Raw genomic sequence first — 19,803 nt, 5'->3', positions numbered from 1 at the left:
TAGCAATGTATGGAGGTAGAATCCTCATAAAGATGCTAATGTAATAGAATAGGTCAGCAATCAACACATTTTGATAGGCAAATTATTTGTGAAGGATTTATGATTCTTTATTCTAGTAGGTGAATCTGCTTGCAGTAGTTAGTAGTTTCTAATCTTTAGTTGAGGATTCTATATAGCAGAAATGTACACTGTACCCGACAAAAGCAGTTCTCTAACCATTTGTTGATATTCATGTGTTTGAACAATACAATACTCCCGTGGGAATTCTGCGCCACTGCACATGTGCAGACTTGATGTCCCCCTGCAGATTTCTTTGCTTCCCTGCAGAAAAATGACTTCCTGATGGGGAAGTAAAGGGAAGCCACAAGAGCGATGTTTCGGGTATGTTTCGGGTGCCCAGGGCAGCCAGCAGAGAGATAAATCACTGTGGGGCAGGAGGCGAGACTGGGTAAAACCTGGCTGGTGGCTCCAACCCTGCGCTGGGCTCAGCTGCTAGTCCCGGCTGAACTGGGGAGGACGAGACTTCCTTTTGCCCTGCACAGCATCCGGGGCCGAGTCTGACCCACCCCCAGATTTCTCTGCCGGCTGCAGGAAGCTCTGCAAACTCTCCCCCCCCCCCAACACATTTCCTGCACCCATTGCTCCTCAGCTGCAGGGGGAGGGATTCCTATTCAGGGAGCTGCTCCGGCATTTGCCCAACCCCCATGCATCTAGACCCCCTCATACCCAGACCCTCCCGCTGAGCCTCACCCCCCCTGCAATCAGACCTGTTCCCGATGAGCCCCACTCCCACTGCACTTGGACCACCCCGTTGAGCCATGCGCACCTGGATCCCCACCTCACCGAGCCCCAACCACCTTCACCTGGACCCTCCTGCAGAGTTCAATTTCCTTTGCACCTGGAACCCCCCAAAAAGCCCATGTGCATCCAGATCCCCCCCGCACCCAGATCCCCCACTGAGCCACCTGCACTCAGATTGCCCCACATAGAACTCTCTCAACCCACACCTGGATCCCCCCACATTAAGCCCCTCCAGACTTGGCTCCTGCCTTGCTGAGCCTGCCTGCCCACACAGAGGGGCAGGGCCCGAGGGTGTTTCTGGGGCAGGCTGTATCCTTGCGCTTTGTCAGGGTTGGGTGCAGCCTCATCACTGAGTCCATGCCCCGGGGAGGGAGCTGCACAGTGATCTCCCACCTCTGTGCAGCCCAGTGGCCTGTGCTCCCCAATGCCATGCTGGAGCCTCCACATTTATTTGACAATAAAATTTGCAGAATTTTGCAGAATTTTAAAATATTGTGTGTAGAATTTTAAATGTTTTGGTGCAGAATATACATTTTTTGGTGCAGAATGCCCTCAGGAGTAAATACAAGGAATAAAGACAAGATGTTTATGGGTACATATGACTGCACAGACAGTTAAGAAACCCGTGAGGTGGCACTCTTTCCTCAAAGTCAATATTGAAACAAAGCTCCAGTATGGTTGCAAGAAGTTGGAGTTGCTGTCTTTACTATGGGACTGTTGTAAAGCTTGCTGAACCGTTTCCATTACAATCCCTCCTTTTTACATCTTTAGAGCTTTCTGAAACATGACCTTTTGAACTGACATTTGTCCTGCTTGATTTCTGCCTGACATTTATAAACTTTTTGATTTCTGAGATTCTGGTATTAATCCAGTTCCTGGTTTTACAGGTGGATGGATGTGAAAAGCAGTACTAATACACATTTTAAAAATTCTTTAAAACATTAATCTTTTTTCTGTAAATATGTGACATATACAGAATACATGATGGTGAGTTTGAATGTTTTCTAGGCGCTCATTTCAGATGACCTGCATAAATCATTCATGGGTTCACAGTCATGCGTAGTGCAATCTCTGAGATTTATGCAGATAAAATTAGGGAAAGACCACAGCATTTCTGTGACAGGTTGCTTTTTCTTTTTTTTTTTAAAGAATGGTTACTTTTAAGGGTGTTTATAGAGTTAGATTGATAGAAGTAGACATAATGCACCCGTGATTAATAGGCACAGGTGAAGTGGTAAATTATCATCATGTATTTTTGATTACCTGACCCTGGAGTTAATCACATGGATATCACCATATATGGGAAGGGTGTGTGCATAGGGCCAGTACAACTAATAGTAGTTGCTAATAATACTGTCAAATCCAATGTAAAAGGACATAGTCTAACATTGAGAATATGATAACAACTTTTTATATACCAAATACAATGAAGTGTTCTAATTATATTAACCTAATTTGCAGATTTCAGACGATTGGCCAGGCTACAGTTTGGATTTATTCACATATCCACAGCACTACTATGGAGATCTGGAATATGTGCTCATACCTCATGGTATTATTGTTGACAGGTAAGAGTGCTTTGAATATTACTATATAAGTATTTAACAATGTTTTGTATACTTGTTATATAGACATAATTGGACAGTCAAACAATTTATACATAAAAGTACATACAAAAGAACTACTCTTAAAGAATATTATGTAGGTTTCAAAGGAAAGCACTTGAAATTTGGGAAATGCCAGATTTACAGTAGCCTGTGCAGTCTTAATACTGCCACCTTATGTGTCCATCCTGCTTACTGAATGAGGCAGGATTCTTGTGGGGAAGACTGTATCTGATCAAGTAATTAAAGTCTGTCATAATACATATGCACAAGAGGGCAGAATTAAGGCTGTAAGGGCAACCTTAAAGCTGGCATTTCCTAACCTTTGAGTGCTTAATTTGCAATCTAAATAAGTTTTTTAATTTACCAGGGTTTTTTAAAAGGAAAAAGGTAAAACCAGTTTCTATACATGTAACTGTAACAGCCCCCATTATGCATCATCAATGGGGGTTGAACCCTAAACTTTCATTGTTGTAGCACAGACTTCTGTCACTTGACCTACAGGACTGTTAGCTGATAGCAAGAGAAGGGTGTTATCCCAGAGTTGGGGATGGGCCAAGTGCTGGGTCTGAAGGGTTGTTGGAGGGAATCTGTCTCACTCTCTTCCCTCCACTACAGCAGCTCCCAGCTGTTCACAGTGCTGTGTCTACTGTTGCTGCTCTTGCTTTTGCACTGGTGGCAACTCAGCTCTGTAGAGTGTTCATGTTCAGTTATTATTTTGGTATGCTGCCAAAATTTTTCTGCAGTGCTTACTTTACAGAAGGGAAATGCTGACTTATATCTCAACAAACCTGAATGGAATTGCATGGAAAAAGAAAAGACCTCTTTGCTTGAGAACTTTCTCCCTAACGCATTTGAAAGGACTGCTGCAAACAATGGAGGAGTTGGAGCTTCTTAAAAGAATCATAGCATATCAGGGACCTCAGAAGGTCATCTAGTCCAACCTTTTGCTCAAAGCAGGACCAATCCCCAGACAGATTTTTGCCCCAGATCCCTAAATGGCCCCCTCAAGGATTGAGCTCACAACCCTGGGTTTAATAGGCCAATGCTCAAACCACTGAGCTATCTCTCCCCCCTAAGAAGGTTGAAAGAATCTATCATAATGGAAAGTGTTAGGAAACATAAATATAATGGCCACTACAAGCTCCCCCATAAGAAAACCCACCTACTCAAAGCTACGTCTACATTGGAGTTGTCAGCTGTTTATGAAAACAGGTGTCAATTATAGCTCTCCTTCATTCTCTGTTCATCCAGTCAGTGTAGAAGTCAGTTGTTCCTTTATTGTGATTAGAGTCCGCTGACTAGAACAGGAGTACTTGTGGCATCTTAGAGACTAACAAATTTATTTGAGCATAAGTGTTCATGGGCTACAGCCCACTTCATCAGATACATAGAACGGAACATATAGTAAGAAGATATATATACATACAGAGAACATGAAAAGCTGGAAGTTGCCATACCAACTCTAAGAGGCTAATTAATTAAGATGAGCTATGATCAGCAGGAGAAAAAAAAACTTTTGTAGTGTTAATCAAGATGGCCCATTTCAGACAGTTGACAAAAAGGTGTGAGGATACTTAACATGGGGAAATAGATTCAATTTGTGTAATGACCCAGCCACTCCCAGTCTCTATTCAAGCCCAAATTAATGGTATCTAGTTTGCATATTAATTCAAGTTCAGCAGTTTCTCGTTGGAGTCTGTTTTTGAAGCTTTTCTGTTGCAAAATTGCCACCTTTAAGTCTGTTACTGAGTGACCAGAGAGGTTGAAGTGTTCTCCTACTGGTTTTTGAATGTTATGATTCCTGATGTCAGATTTGTGTCCATTTATTCTTTTGCGTAGAGACTGTCTGGTTTGGCCAATGTACATGGCAGAGGGGCATTGCTGGCACATGATGGCATATATCACATTGGTAGATATGCAGGTGAACGAGCCCCTGATGGTGTGGCTGATGTGATTAGGTCCTATGATGGTGTCACTTGAATAGATATGTGGACAGAGTTGGCATCGGGCTTTGTTGCAAGGATAGGTTCCTGGGTTAGTGTTTTTGTTGTGTGGTGTGTGGTCTCTTAGAGTTGGTATGGCAACTTCCACCTTTTCATGTTCTCTGTATGTATATATATGTTCCATTCTATGCATCTGATGAAGTGGGCTGTAGCCAACGAAAGCTGATGCTCAAATAAATGTGTTAGTCTCTAAGGTGCCACAAGTACTCCTGTTCTTTTTGCGGATACAGACTAACACGGCTGCTACTCTGAAACCAGTCCGCTAACATCATATGCTCAACCTTCCTTCCTACTAGGGTATAACTGTAAATTTGGTTAAAATTGTTGAACTCTGTTGTCTCTCTCCACACCAGCAAGACAAACCTGGGGTTAGAGCAAGGAACAGGATTGAATTTACTTTGATGTTCATTGTCAAATATATGGCTGAAACTCATTGTGTAGAGAGAGATCAAAACTGCAGAAAATACTTGTAATGAGAATACAACTACATTTTGTCCATATTTTATATATAAACTGGAGCTTAATAAGTTCCTGTCTGCACTAGAGTTTAAACTCTTACAAAATATTTTAGTAAAGTAATCTATATAGTTATGATTTGTGAAATACTTTAACATAATTCATTCCTTTCCACTCTGATCAGTTAAATTATGTTAGCACCCTGCCAGTAAAAATGAAGGTTAAACATTTTTTCCTGAAATAGTTTGAATTCTAGTATAGGGGAAGCCTCAGGGTCAAAATGTCAGGGTCTTTTCAAGTTGGAATAATCCATGATGCAAAGTATATAGTCTTGGACACTAAAGCTGGGGGACAAGGAGATATTTAAAGAATCATTCAGCATTTATTTCTGTTTCTGTCAACATGCTTGAAATGTAAAAGTGGCCTAAAGCCACCCATTTCTTTACCAGATTATCAAAATGTTTTGAGTATCTAGCCTAAAAAGTTGTGAAAAGTAGCTTTGTTTATGTCCACCCAATTACACAAAACAACAAAAACCCTCTAAGAAGTTAAAAAAAATAAAGACGGGAAAGGAGGGAGTGTAATTTATAAACAGAAGGCTAGAAAAAAAATATGGATAGACACAGATCACTGAGGCTAGGTCTACACTACCCGCCTGAATCGGCGGGTAGAAATCGACCTCTCGGGGATCGATTTATCGCGTCCCAACGGGACGCGACAATCGATCCCCGAATCGACGCTCTTACTCCACCAGCGAAGGTGGGAGTAAGCGCCGTCGACGGGAAGCCGCAGAGGTCGATTTTGCCACCGTCCCTACAGCAGGGTAAGTCGGCTGCGATACGTCGAATTCAGCTACGCTATTCGCGTAGCTGAATTTGCGTATCTTAAATCGACCCCCCCCTTGAGTGAAGACGTACCCTAAGTGTCTTCCCTCACTGTCTCTGTGAAAGACTTTCCCACAATTTCAGACTTTCCTTTAGAGCAGGTAATGCTGAAGAAGACGGAGAAAAATGCAGTTACCTCACTATTTGTGCTATTTTTACATAAACAAAAGGGGAACTTAAATGTATTTGAGGTCAGACTAGATGATATAAATTCATACCTTAAAATCTATGAATATTCACTCTTTTGATCTATTTTTGGTATATAGAATTTCTTCTTTGCGTTGCATAGATATGAAACTGAAAGAAACTTTGACCTTTTTAAATTGTAGCTACGGTAATTTATTGTTGGCAACAGAAATAAGAAAAATGAAAGAAATATTGTCCTCTTCGGAGTATATTCTTCCCTTACACATGCTGTGCACATACAGTAATTTCCAATGATTTATTTTTTGTGTATATGCGGAGAAAAATGGACTCCTATGTCACTGTGGACCAGCAAAGAGCAGTTTATAGCACAAATGTGGTAGTGAAATCCATATGATAAATTACAGAATCATATAATAAATTGCATTTGGCCTACACCTCTGATTTCCTCATCTGCACTCTGGCCACTAGTCCATCTTTATTGGGACTACACTATAATGCCAAGTAGCTCCTGTTTTTATAAGCAACCTGAAAAAATTGTTTTTCTTCTTCTCGACCAAGTGTAGCATTTTTCCTCAAAATTGCACTGGTCTGAGGTACAGAATGGCACTCTTGAATCTTGGATCAGTACAGGTTTCAGGTCTGATATTTCACAAACCATCTTTGCTAGAGGCTAGAAATGGAGGGCTAGTTTTAAAAAATAACTAATGATTTTTGAGTGTTTGACCATTAGAGACACACTAAAGAGGCCTGATAATTTCAGAAATGCTGAGTCACCCGCCCTCTGAAAATTGGACCCATTTAAGATATTTTCAGATGGGCTTACCAAAATATGAAGCACCCAAACTCACTAGTTAGTTTTGAAGATTTAAGCCAAGAAGTTTATCCCACATAAAAGCTGGGATCCTGCTCATTCTAATATGCCACATTCTGTTGACAAAGGAGACACATTGTCAATAAGAATACAGATCAGTAAATTATTAGATCTTTAAATCCCCAAAGTAATCAGTAAATAACTCTGACTCTTCCTATCTTGCTGTGTGACCTTGGGCAAGTCACTTAGCTTCTCTGCATCTAAGTTTGTCTTGTCTGCAAAATGGGGATAATGATTTTACCCTTTGTAAAGTGTGTTGAGATCTCTGAATAACATTATATGTGTTGCTTGTAAGTATTTTTATTTATTTATTTATTTTACTAAAATGTAAGTGTAACTTTTTCTTTAGTCTGTGAGTTTATGTAATTTCTGGTGTTTTTCTTCTTTATCTTGCACCTTTAAGCGGTTACTCTTAGCAGTTTGCATAACAAAGTGTGTGAGCATAGAGAGAGACTTTACATGAATGTGGGATGCTGTGTAAAGCTGATGGCCTAGTTTGCTCAATCACCCAAAAAGTCTCCTTTATAATAATATTTATTGCAACATATTATTCCAGTTGTGTAATCAGGGGAATGTGTCTAATGATAATTCCCAGCCTGTGTTATACACATTCTGAATCCTGTATTGATTAGATTCCTTCTTGTATCTGCCTGTTGTGCAGTTGATCAAAAGCCCACTAAAGTCAGTGAGGGAGTTGAATGGGCTTTAGATCAGGCCATGCATGATTTCTAGATATTTTTGTATAACTCCATGAAAAACCTATGGTCTGCACCTTACATTATATTTATCCTTTATTTCAGGACAGAATGCTTGGCCAAAGACATCATGCAAGACATTGGAGACAATAACATTGTGGTTCTCTGTGTACTTAAAGGTGGCTACAAGTTCTGTGCTGACCTTGTGGAGCATATTAAGACTCTCAGTAGAAATTCAGAAAGGTCCATCTCCATGAAAGTTGACTTTGTCAGACTGAAAAGTTACCATGTAAGTCAACAGTTCAATTATATAGATTATTTATAAATTAAATAGTGATTTGATTCCAGTAATAAAATAGAGGTTTGTAGATGCAGAATGTAAAAAAAATTACATAATACATTTGCAAAAAGTATCAGTTTGAAAAATTCCTTTGTTTATTTTTTTTATCCTTTTTCCCTATAATGCATTAAACATATGATTGTACTAACTTAATGGATAAATATGAGTGATGTATGAGACATCTTAAAGGTAATTATTTTCACTTGCGCAGTTTTCATTTCTGCATTCAGAAATTGACTCAAGCATCGAGTCATATAATGTCAGTCAGCTGCGTTTATTTTCTATAAAGCCAATTTCACATTCTTTCATTTCCCACCCCCTCCAGTAATTCTAAATCTTCCTCAATTTTAGCTGTTAAAGAATAGAAAAATTATTGAAATATTTTACTCAGTGTGTCATAAAAATGGAAAGTATATATAATAGCAATCTATACCACTAGATGATGGTGGTGCTTTGTTGTAAAATTAAATAAGACATTTGGTCAAGTCCAATCTTAATGTCAGAGGCTAGAGCCCTCATTAACTTGTGAGAGAGTTATGTAATAGTGATCCACTGATTTTAGTATGGTAATACTAATAAGATGGCCTATTTGGAGCTACATCTTTTTTGGGAACATGTTATGATTTCCATTTTTATAAGCTGCAAATTTGAATTCCATCCTGCATTTCATTATCTATAGCAGTGGTTTTCAAACTTTTTTTCTGGTGACCCAGCTGAAGAAAATTGTTGATGCCCGCAACCCAAAGGAGCTGGGGGGATGAGGGGTTTGGGAGGGGCCGGGGTGCAGCCAGGGAGGAAGGGTTTGGGGTGCAGGAGGGGATCAGGGCTCTGAGGTGGGGCTGAGAGGTTTGAGGTGCAGGAAGGGGTTCTGGGTTTGGGAGGTTGGGGGCAGGGGCACGGGTTTACCTCAGGCAGCTCCCAGTCAGTGGCACAGCAGGGGTGCTAAGGCAGGCTTCTTGCCTGTCCTGGCACCGCGGACTGCGCTGTGCCCTAGAAGCAGCCAGCAGCAGATTCAGCTCCTAGGTGGAGGCATAGAATCATAGAATATCAGGGTTGGAAGGGACCTCAGGAGGTCATCTAGTCCAACCCCCTGCTCAAAACAGGCCCAATCCCCAGACAGATTTTTGCCCCAGATCCCTAAATGGCCCCCTCAAGAATTGAACTCACAACCCTGGGTTTAGCAGGCCAATGCACAAACCACTGAGCTATCCCTCAGGCATGCAAGTGGCTCCACATGGCTCTCACCCACAGGCACCACTGCCACAGCGGAGCCAGTTCTCGGGGTGGGGGCAGCATGCGGAGCCCCGTGGCCCTCCTGCCTAGGAACCAGACCTGATGCTGGCTGCTTCCGGGGCGCAGCGCGGTGTCAGAACAGGTAGGGACTCGCCTGCCTTAGCTGGGCAGCACTGCCAACAGGACTTTTAACGGCCCAGTCGGCGGTGCTGACCAGAGCCGTCGTGACCCAGTGCCTTACATTCCGTGACCCAGTACTGGGTTGCAACCTGCAGTTTGACAACCACTCATCTATAGTATGAGCCAAATCCTAGAAATAGTTTACAGCTCAAGTGGCAGGGGCTGCACGCTAGCGATCTCAGCAGGGGGTTAGGGTGAAGTAAGAAATACTTTCCCCTTCCATTAAGGAGTGGCAGTAAAACCTCTGTGCAGCCTCAGGGTTAGTAACCCCTCAAAATACCCGTGTCTTTATTCCATTGGGAATGGTTGGTGCATCCGCATAGTCATAGATGCAGTGACGTCACCCCTTTTCTGACCTTCCAACCCCATCCTGAACACTTGCTGCAGTAGAACAGCACTGATTCCACTAGGTGACCACAGTCCTAGTGAGGTCAAAATTTGGCCCTCAGACTGTGAAAGGAAGTTTCCACATGAGAACCAATTTGACACATGAAGCACATGTATAATAAAAAGATGTCACCATTTTTAAACTATTTAACAGTATGCAAGTAAAGTCTGCGAATTAGCTAAAAGCAGTGGGGGGAAAAACTTTGTCTTATTTGAGGGCACATAGAAATTAAGTGAATTTTCAAGAGGGTTATTTACATAGTTTACACAAATACTAGATTAATATTGAAGTGCTGATTGTTTACATTGATTTTACTTTAGAGGGGCACCTGGCAGTTGTTCTGTTGGGCTACCCTTCATCATAAGAACATAAGAATGGCCATATTGGGTTAGACCAATGGTCGATCTAGCCCAGTATCCTGTCTTCTGACAAAAACAATGAGGAGTCCTTGTGGCACCTTAGAGACAAACAAATTTATTTGGGCATAAGCTTTCATGGGCTAAAACCCACTTCATCAGATGCATGGAGTGGAAAATACAGTAGGATATCAATACACAGCATATGAAAAGATGGGAGTTATCTTATCAAGTGGGGGGTCAGTGCTAATGAGCCAATTCAATTAAGGCAGAGTGGGCTTTTCTCAACAGACAAGAAGGGAGGAAAAATCACTTTTGTAGTGCTAATGAGTTCAATGTAATCAAGGTGACCCATTTCAAACAGTTGACAAGAAGGCGTGAGTATCAGCAGGGGGAAATTAGTTTTTGTAGTGACCCATCCACTCCCTAGTCTTTATTCAGACCTAATTTGATGGTGTCCAGTTTGCAAATTAATTCCAGTTCTGCAGTTTCTCGTTGGAGTCTGTTTTTGACGTTTTTTTTTGTTGAACAACTATTTCTTAGTCTGCATTTCTTTCTCTGCCACTTTTTCCTTACTCACTTTCTCCATTTTATTTGCTGTTGGATTTTTATTGTTCTCTAGTTGTTTTACTTTCTCTAACTCACTCAGTTTCCACACACTGTTCTTCTCACATAATTGACCCTGCTTCCTTTTAACATTTCTTCACTGTTCCCTGTTTCTCTTCTCCTCAAGGGTACCCTGCAGCTGTCACTACACTTCCGTCAGCTGTATCCTTCTCTCTGTCCAAATTCAGTAGCCATTTTCAACTCCTGTAAAAACTGGTCACATTTTGATGAGTTGTCTTGTTCCAACTTCAGCATTTAGTACTAAAAGGTTAGTCAATTATAGACATTATAGGTGGAAAGGGGTAACTTTTAATTGCATTGCAATTTGGGTTAAGGTTAGAGGTGAGAGCAACAAGGGTGATGTCGTGGTTGACATCTGCTATAGACCACCAGACAAGAAGGATGAGGTAGACAAGGCTTTCTTCGGACAACTAACAGAAGTTTCCAGCTAACAGACCCTGGTTCTCATGGGAGACTTCAAGCACCCTGACATCTGCTGGGAGAGCAATACAGCAGTGCACAGACAATCTAGGAAGTTTTTGGAGAGTGTTGGGGACAACTTCCTGGTGCAAGAGCTGGAGGAATCAACTAGGGACCGTGCTCTTCTTGACCTGCTGCTCACAAACAGGGAAGAATTGGTAGGGGAAGTAAAGTGGGTGGCAGTGACCATGAGATGGTCGAGTTCAGGATCCTAACAAAAGGAGAGCAGCAGAATACAGACCTTGGACTTCAGAAAAGCAGACTTTGACTCCCTGAGGACACCAGAAGTGATGATGGCGAGACGCCACTAGATGAAGGTGCAATGGTGAACTAGAGCTAATTCCCAGGATGGCCAGCAGGAGGTGCCAAAGTGGTGAGTTGCACCTGGTTACACAGGGCATACTGAAGACTTAAAAAAAAAGAGCTAGGTAAGAGAGTGATTGAGGGTGAAGGAGAAAGAGGGAATTAAATTTGAAGTGAGAGAAGACAGGTATCAAAAAGGAATGGGCTGAAGAGAACCGGTTACTGAGTAGAAGACAATAGTGTGAGACCACCTCAAAGTCTAATATTTGGGTGTCAGGAATAAAGGATTGGGGGAAAGAAGGAGTCATGATGATGAGGCAGGGATAAAGGAGGATGAAATTGTTTCAAATTCCTTCTTTAAAATTTAGCGATTTCTTGAGTGGAGAGGGTTTGAGTGGACTTAAATAAATACAAGAGCCTCCAGTGGTTGAAGGCACAAGAGTCAGTCCAGGAAAACAAGTAGAGCAATCTAGCAAGGAAGAAAGTTGAGTTGAAAAAAATGCTTTAGAGAAAAGTATGCAAAGTCCCTAGATTTTCTCCAAAGGTGCTAAGCAATCCATGAACTGGAAGGGAAATTGATGTATCAGGTTTGGAGTTGGGTAGGATGGACAGAGTGATAGGAGGGTGAACTGAAAGATTCAGGAGTGGTGGTGAGGGTGGAGTTTGAAAGTGGAGAATATGGAATTAACAGATTTTATGGACTTTCTGCATCCTCTGTTACTCTGTTTCTGATGAAGAATTCAGTATTTCTTTATCAATATCTGGAGCTGTTCAGTCTTCTCTGTAATTACATGATACAAGGGAAACTGTGCTAGGTATAAAAAAATCTCAAATTTTGTTGATGAGATTTTTGTAAGTATCACAATGACATGATTTTATGCAGTGAAGAAATATACAGCACTGGCTAGTAATGAGGCTGAGAAAGCTCTCCTTTCCCTACATTCTTTTCTAATGATTTTAGTTTAATCTTGTTCAGATCAAAATGAAAGAAAGTGACCTGCTGATAGTTTCGAAAACTGTGTATTGGTCAGCAGCTGAATTGCAATTTTCAGTACATATTATATTCAAATGCAGGTTACCGGGATGACTTTGTATTGTCAATTTGATACCTGAACTGCAGATTCTGAAAACATATTTTTCAATTGCTGGTGGCAAGAAAGTAAGCTTTTTAAATTGTCTCCCAAAATATAAATAAACTTCAAAAGGAGTGTTGTTTTGCTAAAGTATAAATCATGTGGAGGAAATCGTGGTGGATTATGTGGATTGAGCCACTTCACTTAAGCCTTTGAAATTAATCAAAAGTATTTATGGCTTCCAGAACATAACTGATTTAAAAAATGTGACCTCTGAATAGCAATCCAGACATAATAGTCACATTGTTGTGTGTACACCTGCAAATACATTGACGTTATCTGTACCCTCTTCAGCATCCAGTTGTTTGAAATATATTTACAACTGTTGATTATTAATTTTGGCATAAACAGAAGCATTTGTGCTACAAAACCCTGAAAACAACAAAACAGGCATTGTGCTTTACACAGATCTGAACATTGTAGTCTATATGAGGCCATTTCAGTAAATGGTTTTGGTAAATCTGTCTGCTGTAAGAGTATAGAAGCACAGACTTTTTATATATGTTTTAATGCAGTAACGATTAAATTTATATGCCAATTAATACAAATAGTAAAATTATATTTTTCTACCCTATAATTTTACATCTTTTATCATCACTCAGTCCTTACAACTAAGGCCTTGGCTACACTTGCGAGTTACAGAGCAATAAAGCAGCCACGGGTGCCCTAGCTCACTCCCCGTCCACACTGGCAAGGCACGTAGAGTGCTCCGACTCCGCAGCTACAGCGCTGCTGGTACTCCACCTCGGCGAGTGGAATAACCTTTGCTGCGCACCTGCTGGAGCGCTGCGGCGCCAGTGTGAACGAGGTGTTGCGTAACTGCGCTGTGATCAGCCTCCGGAAATGTCCCATAATCCCCTTAAGTCAAGTGGCCACTCTTGTCATTGTGAAGTCGGCTGCAGGAATGCGGAAATGCCCTTTCAAAACTCCGTTTCAGAGAAGCCAGCTGCTTATCAGCTCTGAGAAAAGCAAACATTTACTGTTTGCTTTGAGTGAGTGAGAGAGAGGTGGGGAGTGGGGGAGGGGGGTCTGAACTTACAAGACAGCATGCTGACACTCAGCACCCCAAAAACCCACTCTCTCTCCCCCCACATACACACAACACACTCCCTGTCACACTCCACCCAACCCCACCCCCCCATTTGAAAAGCACGTTGCAGTCACTTGCATGCTGGGATAGCTGCCCATAATGCACCGCTCCCAATGCCGCTGCAAGTGCCACAAATGTGGCCACGCCAGTGCGCTTGAAGCTGTCAGTGTGGACAGACTGCAGCACTTTCCCTACTGAGCTCTACAAAGGCGGGTTTAACTCACAGCGCTCTACATCTGCAAGTGTAGCCATGCCCTTAGAAAGCTCAACAACCTAAATTATCAAAGTATAATCATAGTAGAAATATATATAAAATAAACATACATGCATTGTGTAATAAGCAATGACTGTTTCTATTCTATATATCATTGGAATGGAGCTCTTTCTTTAAGGAAAAAATCAAGACAATACTTACATATGAAAACAGTAGTCAAATCTAGAGAATCTAAGAAAAATGGGTTGTATTTGTCAGTGCTTTCATTCATTTAACTAAAGAAGCTCTAAAGAACACTTTTTAGGTTTAATGATCCATGGCTGCATCCAGACTGTACACTAGAGCTATAGTTGTCAGGCATCCACACACATGTGGCATGGGAAATAGAACTCATGACCTTCTGCTTCAAGAACACATACTTCTTGAGGTAAAGGAGAATCTCCATTAGTTCAAGTGATTAGAGGGTTTTGTTGTTGTTGTTTTTTTGAGCAGGAGCAGAAAGTTCGGAGTTCTGTTCACTGTGTCTCAGTTGATGTAACTGTGTTGTCTTCGTTCACAATATGTGACCATGGATTAATTACAGATTGGCGCCTGCCTGGTGGAATGAATTCCTGTAAACCATGAGGCCAAATTTTACACTAATTTAAAATGAACGTCATAGGGTTGCATGAGGGGTAAGTCAGTGCAGAATTTGGCTGTACATGTTCCAAATCAGCTCTACAGCAAGTTCTACCTTAAAAGTAATTTGCAAATAAATATTTGTGCTCTTAGCAAAATGTGCTGTTTTTAGCTGGATAGAAAAACATAGCAAGTAGAAGAGGCCATTCAATACCCAACTAAATTGAATGTAACTTCTTAATTTTTACTTTGGGTCTGCCACTGTTGTATGGTGTATTTTTACTAAATTTCACACCTTTCAAAGGGCATTTGCCCCAATTTGATGTATAAATAATTTTTAGAAACCCTTTTCAGGTGCACAGGTTGGGCCCAATACTGTCAGGTGATAAGCATCTCCTGCAACTCAGTGTTGCAGGGTTATATGCTTTCTTAGTTTCTCATTTTCTCAGAAGTTAGTGCACAATGCTTTTTTTATGCTTTTATGTGATTGCATTAGTCCACAGAAGCCACTGTGTCATGAAATACTGGACTTTAAACATGTCTCAAAGCCAAGATGAAATACTGATCAATGTGTCTCAGTCCAGTGCCATTTTGTAGGAAGAAGGAAACATTTCACTAGCATATTTTTTAAATGGCAGATGTTGGAAGCAGCTAAGGTTTCTGATATATTAAAATACATTGCAATGGAGATGGGATTAATGGTGAAAAGAATAGGTGAGCCATCAAAGTGCATGATAACCTCCACATATTAATATCTACATGTATATATTCATATGAATATATTGATTTTACATACAAAAGATTATATTAAAATAATTTTGCAATTTTAAAGTCAAGCACTCAAAGGTTAAGAAATGCCAGAATTTAGCTTGCCTGTGCAACAACAATATAGCCCACTTGTGCATATACATTATAATGCAGTTTTGTTTTACATCCCATAGAAATGTTATGGTAGAACCAGGAATAAAAATTAGCACTCCTTGGCTCCAGTCCAGTTCTTAAACACAAGAAGATGTCTTTTCCTTCTTGCAGCTTTCTCCCGCATTCACTGTCCATCCTGTGCACTGAATGAAGCAAAGGTCTTGTAGAACAAGCATGGGATCATGTAAGTAAAGTCTGTATGATGTTGCATGTACAAACAAGAGCTGTTGTATGGGCAACCTTCTTTGTGGCATTTCCTAACTCCTGAGAGCTTAATTTTGCAGCCATCATGTTCTTTTACCCAAGTATTTTGTATGTAACTTCCTTTGCTTTTTAAAAAGCAAACTGAAAAAATCAGATATTCTGTTATGTGGAACCATAGTGATCTGCAGGTTTGGACCCCAGCAAAGACCTGTAGCTTTTGAGCTAAAGAGGTAACTGGTAGTAGTAGTAGTAGTCTGTTATGCTCTGTGGATCAGTCACTAGAGGGGGATGCCACACACCCCTGACTGTTCATTCAGCTATTTGCTGGACAGCAAAGAATGTTGGGAATCATTATTCCGGGGTTGAAATCATGGTTCTCGAAAGAAATGTGGCTTTGGGGTACAGCCAGCACAGGTAAGCATATAGATTTTGCACATTCAGCATGAAAGGCTACATAGGTGAGACTCGGGTTTGCCATATTAGAGAGAGAGTTCTATTACCAGATCTACCAAAAATGAACTTGTGCAACCTTTCAGGTACCTCATCTATAAAATGGAGGGAATGGTACTTGCCTGCCTCCTAAGGTAGAGTTGTGTGGCTTTGCTCAATAGTCAGAGTTCTGAAGTGCCCACAATTATTAACATTACTCAGCGGAAGGTCTCCTTATGGCTCCTAGGCCAAAGGCAGGGACAGGAGTGGTGCATGTGTCTTATATGAAGCTCTAGTTGTTTGCATACCATGTGGGAGCAGTTTGGGACCTGGAGCATGCTCAGCCTGGATGAGGGAACTGGACACATACTCAGGGCTGAGTTCAGATCTTAGCTGTCTCTAAAAAGCTTTACTGAGCATGTGCAAATGTTGATTTTCCAGAGGGTTATAATGTGGCAAATCCGAGCAGATTTTCACAGGAAGAGCAAAAGACACCTCCCTGACCTCAGTACTAGCTGCCTGAAAAATTTCGAGTTCCTTCTCCAAAGCTTAGAGGTGCTCAGGCTCTTCAAAGAAATGACTGGATAGTCTTTTAACGTGGCAATTTTACCTGTTTTCTCTAACCTTGTTCTCAGAAGTGGCCAAATGTTTTTGCTAATACTTAAGAAAAAATCAGCATAAGGCAAAAACCAGGCATGGAAAAGTTCAACCCAAACTATTCAAGTGTGGCAATGTTATAATGCGGGGCGGGGCAGGACAAGGAGGAAGAAGAAGGGTATAATGTAAAGTGTTAGGCAACTTTAACTATAGCATGCCAGCTACATCTATAATACTACAGATATGCATACCTGGTGGTTTGGTATAAAGATTTTATGAGAATGAGTGTTGGATGGCCACATACAAAGAAGTGGCAAAACCTCAAGTGAGTTATGTAGGTCATCCCAAACCACTGAGAGTAAAAGCTTTATACCACACTGTGCTATCGTAGTCTGCATAGGCTACACAGCCAAAATTTTCAAACCTGGGTTCTTGAAATTAGCTAAGTTCAAGCAGCCTAATTTTGAAAATGTGCTCACCACTAGCAGCATTCATTGATTTCAGTAGGATTTGTGGGTGCTCAGCATTGCTGAGAGTCAGGCCACTTACATTTAGGTACCTAACATATAAATTTAGGCATCCTCATTTGAAAATTTTGACCATTGTATATTATTGCTTACTTACATTATGATAGTGCTCTGAAAGCGACAGGACCCCAATACATAGTAAAACACAGTTTCTTCCCCAAAGAACTTACAACCTAAGAAGACAAGCAATAAATAAAGAAGGGTAGGTGAGAAAGATAAAAATATACAAACAGTATTTTAAAAGGACATCAGCTATCCCCAGCTGACTCTCTCCATAGCTTTTATTAGTTGTGTAATTTCTTAATAATTTCATGGTAGATTACATAGGAAAACAATTTCAGAAATGTTTTAAAAAATAATATTGATGCTATTTTTCTTACCCTCTGCCTATAAAAGTATATTAGTTACCATGAGCCCAACAGTATGGGCCTCAAAGGAGGAGAGAAATTACAATATATTTGAGAAATTTCTTTAAAAAAAAACCCTGAATTAGCTTTAGTATACATAATAAAATGTGATTTTAAGGTGCAGTGTCTTGGGATTTAACAAGAATAGAAACAAGTGCCACTAAAAATCTTGGAATTTCTTCTTTTCAATGGTCAAAGCTCTCATTTATAGCCCTTGCAGAATTGTGAGATATGGGAACTTAAATTCAGCACTGGTCCAAGACTAAATGTTGCCCATGCTGCACTTCAGACTAAGTTCAGTGTTGAGGGTAAAGAAGGAAGGATATAGTTCTGAAGAAGTTATTTTAATGACAACTGTTGGAAGCTGCTCAGAGCTTTGGAATACTAGAAATACTCCAAGTGGAGATGAATTAGTGGGCATACTGCAGATAAGGTGATCACAAGTGTATAATAACTGCAGTTTACAATCACGTGGCTCTGTGATTTTATCTTCACATATGGAGATATATATATGTTATAGATAGATGAAATAATGAACCCACACACAGTATATATATTTGGCACCCATCTGAATTCTTTATGAATATTTTTTTTCACAGAAGGAATGAGTCAGTGTTTCAGTGATTCATATGTGAGATTTTTGGCGAAGTTGAACAGAGATAAGGCAAGGCAGAACTGCGTAGGAAACAGCAGCTTTGATTACTGTGGGGGCAGAATGAATAGAGGGGCAGCAGGAAAGGCTGCATGACAGATTTGAAATTATTGGAAAAAATCAGTATATAATACCCCTCTAGTAATACCAAAGTATTGCCTAGAGCTACTACTGGGCCCATTAATAATAGTGGCATGATTAAGAAACCTTTATTTTTATGTATTGTTTTCTATTAGTGCATTGCCTACCTGTATAATTGAGCATATTTTCCAGCTTCAGAGGGTTTTTTTTTCTGAATTGTTTATTTTTCTTGATTTCAGACTCTAATATAGTCTTTATTAAAATATCTTCTTTGTAATACTTATTGATATTTTATGCCTCCAAATATCAGGTCTAATGCAAACTCCATTACAGGCTCTCTAATCTTGATGCAGAACTCTGTCTCTCATGGTTTAGAATATTTTTATACATTCTAATATTTTTCAAAAAACTTGATTAACTATATTACAGCAGGTATGCTCACTGTAGGTAAGATTAAATTCCAACCTCTAGTCTAAAGCCAATTTTTCATAATTTTCTCAAACACGTTTCTTTAAGTTTGAAATGTTCCATCTTAGCCCAAAGGGGCATTTTACTTGGAATTTTGAGGAAACTCAGTTAAGCCATTTTGAGTTTTGTGTAGGTGAAAAATTACTTTTAAAATCAAAACTACAAAAATAACTGAAAACCAACTGAAGCTAGAAAGGTCAAACTTGGCTTGTACTGTGAGTTCTCAGTGAAGTCTAAAGAGGAAGCCAAGTTTGAAGTAAATTAATTGTTTGTATTTTTTAAATTATAAATATCTACAGTATGAAGCTTTATGTATGTGCTATAGAATTTTTACTCCTTGTAATTTTTAAGCAACTCAGCATTTGGGACTATGTACATTCATAGATGGACCAAGTTTAAGGACAGCTAGGTTCAGGGCTAGGGAAAGAAGCATTCAGGAAGTGTCCAGCCAAAAAATTCCCTATCAATAAACTTACAAATTCCATTGAGATTTTTTTCATTTTTTTTAACAGGAAATTCTATACCATAGATAGCATTTATTTTATTATTTATTTAGATGTTTGCAAACCGTAACAAAAACACCAACCAACAGTCAGACCACAGGGTCAGTTACCTCAAGACTTTGTAATAGAACAACAATTTATCATACAATATCTAAAATATTAAAATTAAATCTTATTAAAATATTTGACTTCATATTCTACACAGTGTAATATAGCTACTGTAGATGGATAAATTATAGCATCTGCAAATATTCAACACTATACAGATGGGACTTCTGTTCTTACCCATATTTTGAGATCTGTGTATGTAAATGTAGATCTGTTCCTCAAATTTTACAATGCTGTGGAACTAAGAACCTATCTAGTCAATGGCCAGAACATGAGTGGTCTCCATTCTGTTGTTTAACTAAGGGCTGGTCCACACTGGGGCGGGGGAATCGATCTAGGAAACGCAACTTCAGCTACGAGAATAGCGTAGCTGAAGTCGACGTTTCCTAGATCGAACTAAGTTTACTTACTGCGGGTCCACGCGGCGCAGGCAAGCTCCCCCGTCGACAGCGCTTCCTCCTCTCGGCGAGCAGGAGTTCCGCAGTCAACGGGGGAGCGCTT

The 19,803-nt window shown here is 40.2% G+C and overlaps 1 protein-coding gene across 2 annotated transcripts in view; it reads left to right on the top strand.

Moving 5' to 3' along the window:
• Positions 1–19,803, top strand: part of PRTFDC1 (phosphoribosyl transferase domain containing 1) — a 63,679-nt gene that overhangs the window by 2,612 nt on the left and 41,264 nt on the right. For both annotated transcript variants that reach the window (XM_065399421.1, XM_065399422.1), the window contains exons 2-3: positions 2,263–2,369; positions 7,570–7,753. In XM_065399421.1, coding sequence (XP_065255493.1) covers positions 2,263–2,369; positions 7,570–7,753 — 291 coding nt within the window. The remainder of the gene's footprint in view (positions 1–2,262; positions 2,370–7,569; positions 7,754–19,803) is intronic.

This window comes from Emys orbicularis, chromosome 2 (assembly GCF_028017835.1).
Source record: "Emys orbicularis isolate rEmyOrb1 chromosome 2, rEmyOrb1.hap1, whole genome shotgun sequence".
In the NCBI taxonomy this organism is placed as follows: domain Eukaryota; kingdom Metazoa; phylum Chordata; order Testudines; family Emydidae; genus Emys; species Emys orbicularis.
This window is presented reverse-complemented; position numbering and strand designations above follow the sequence as displayed.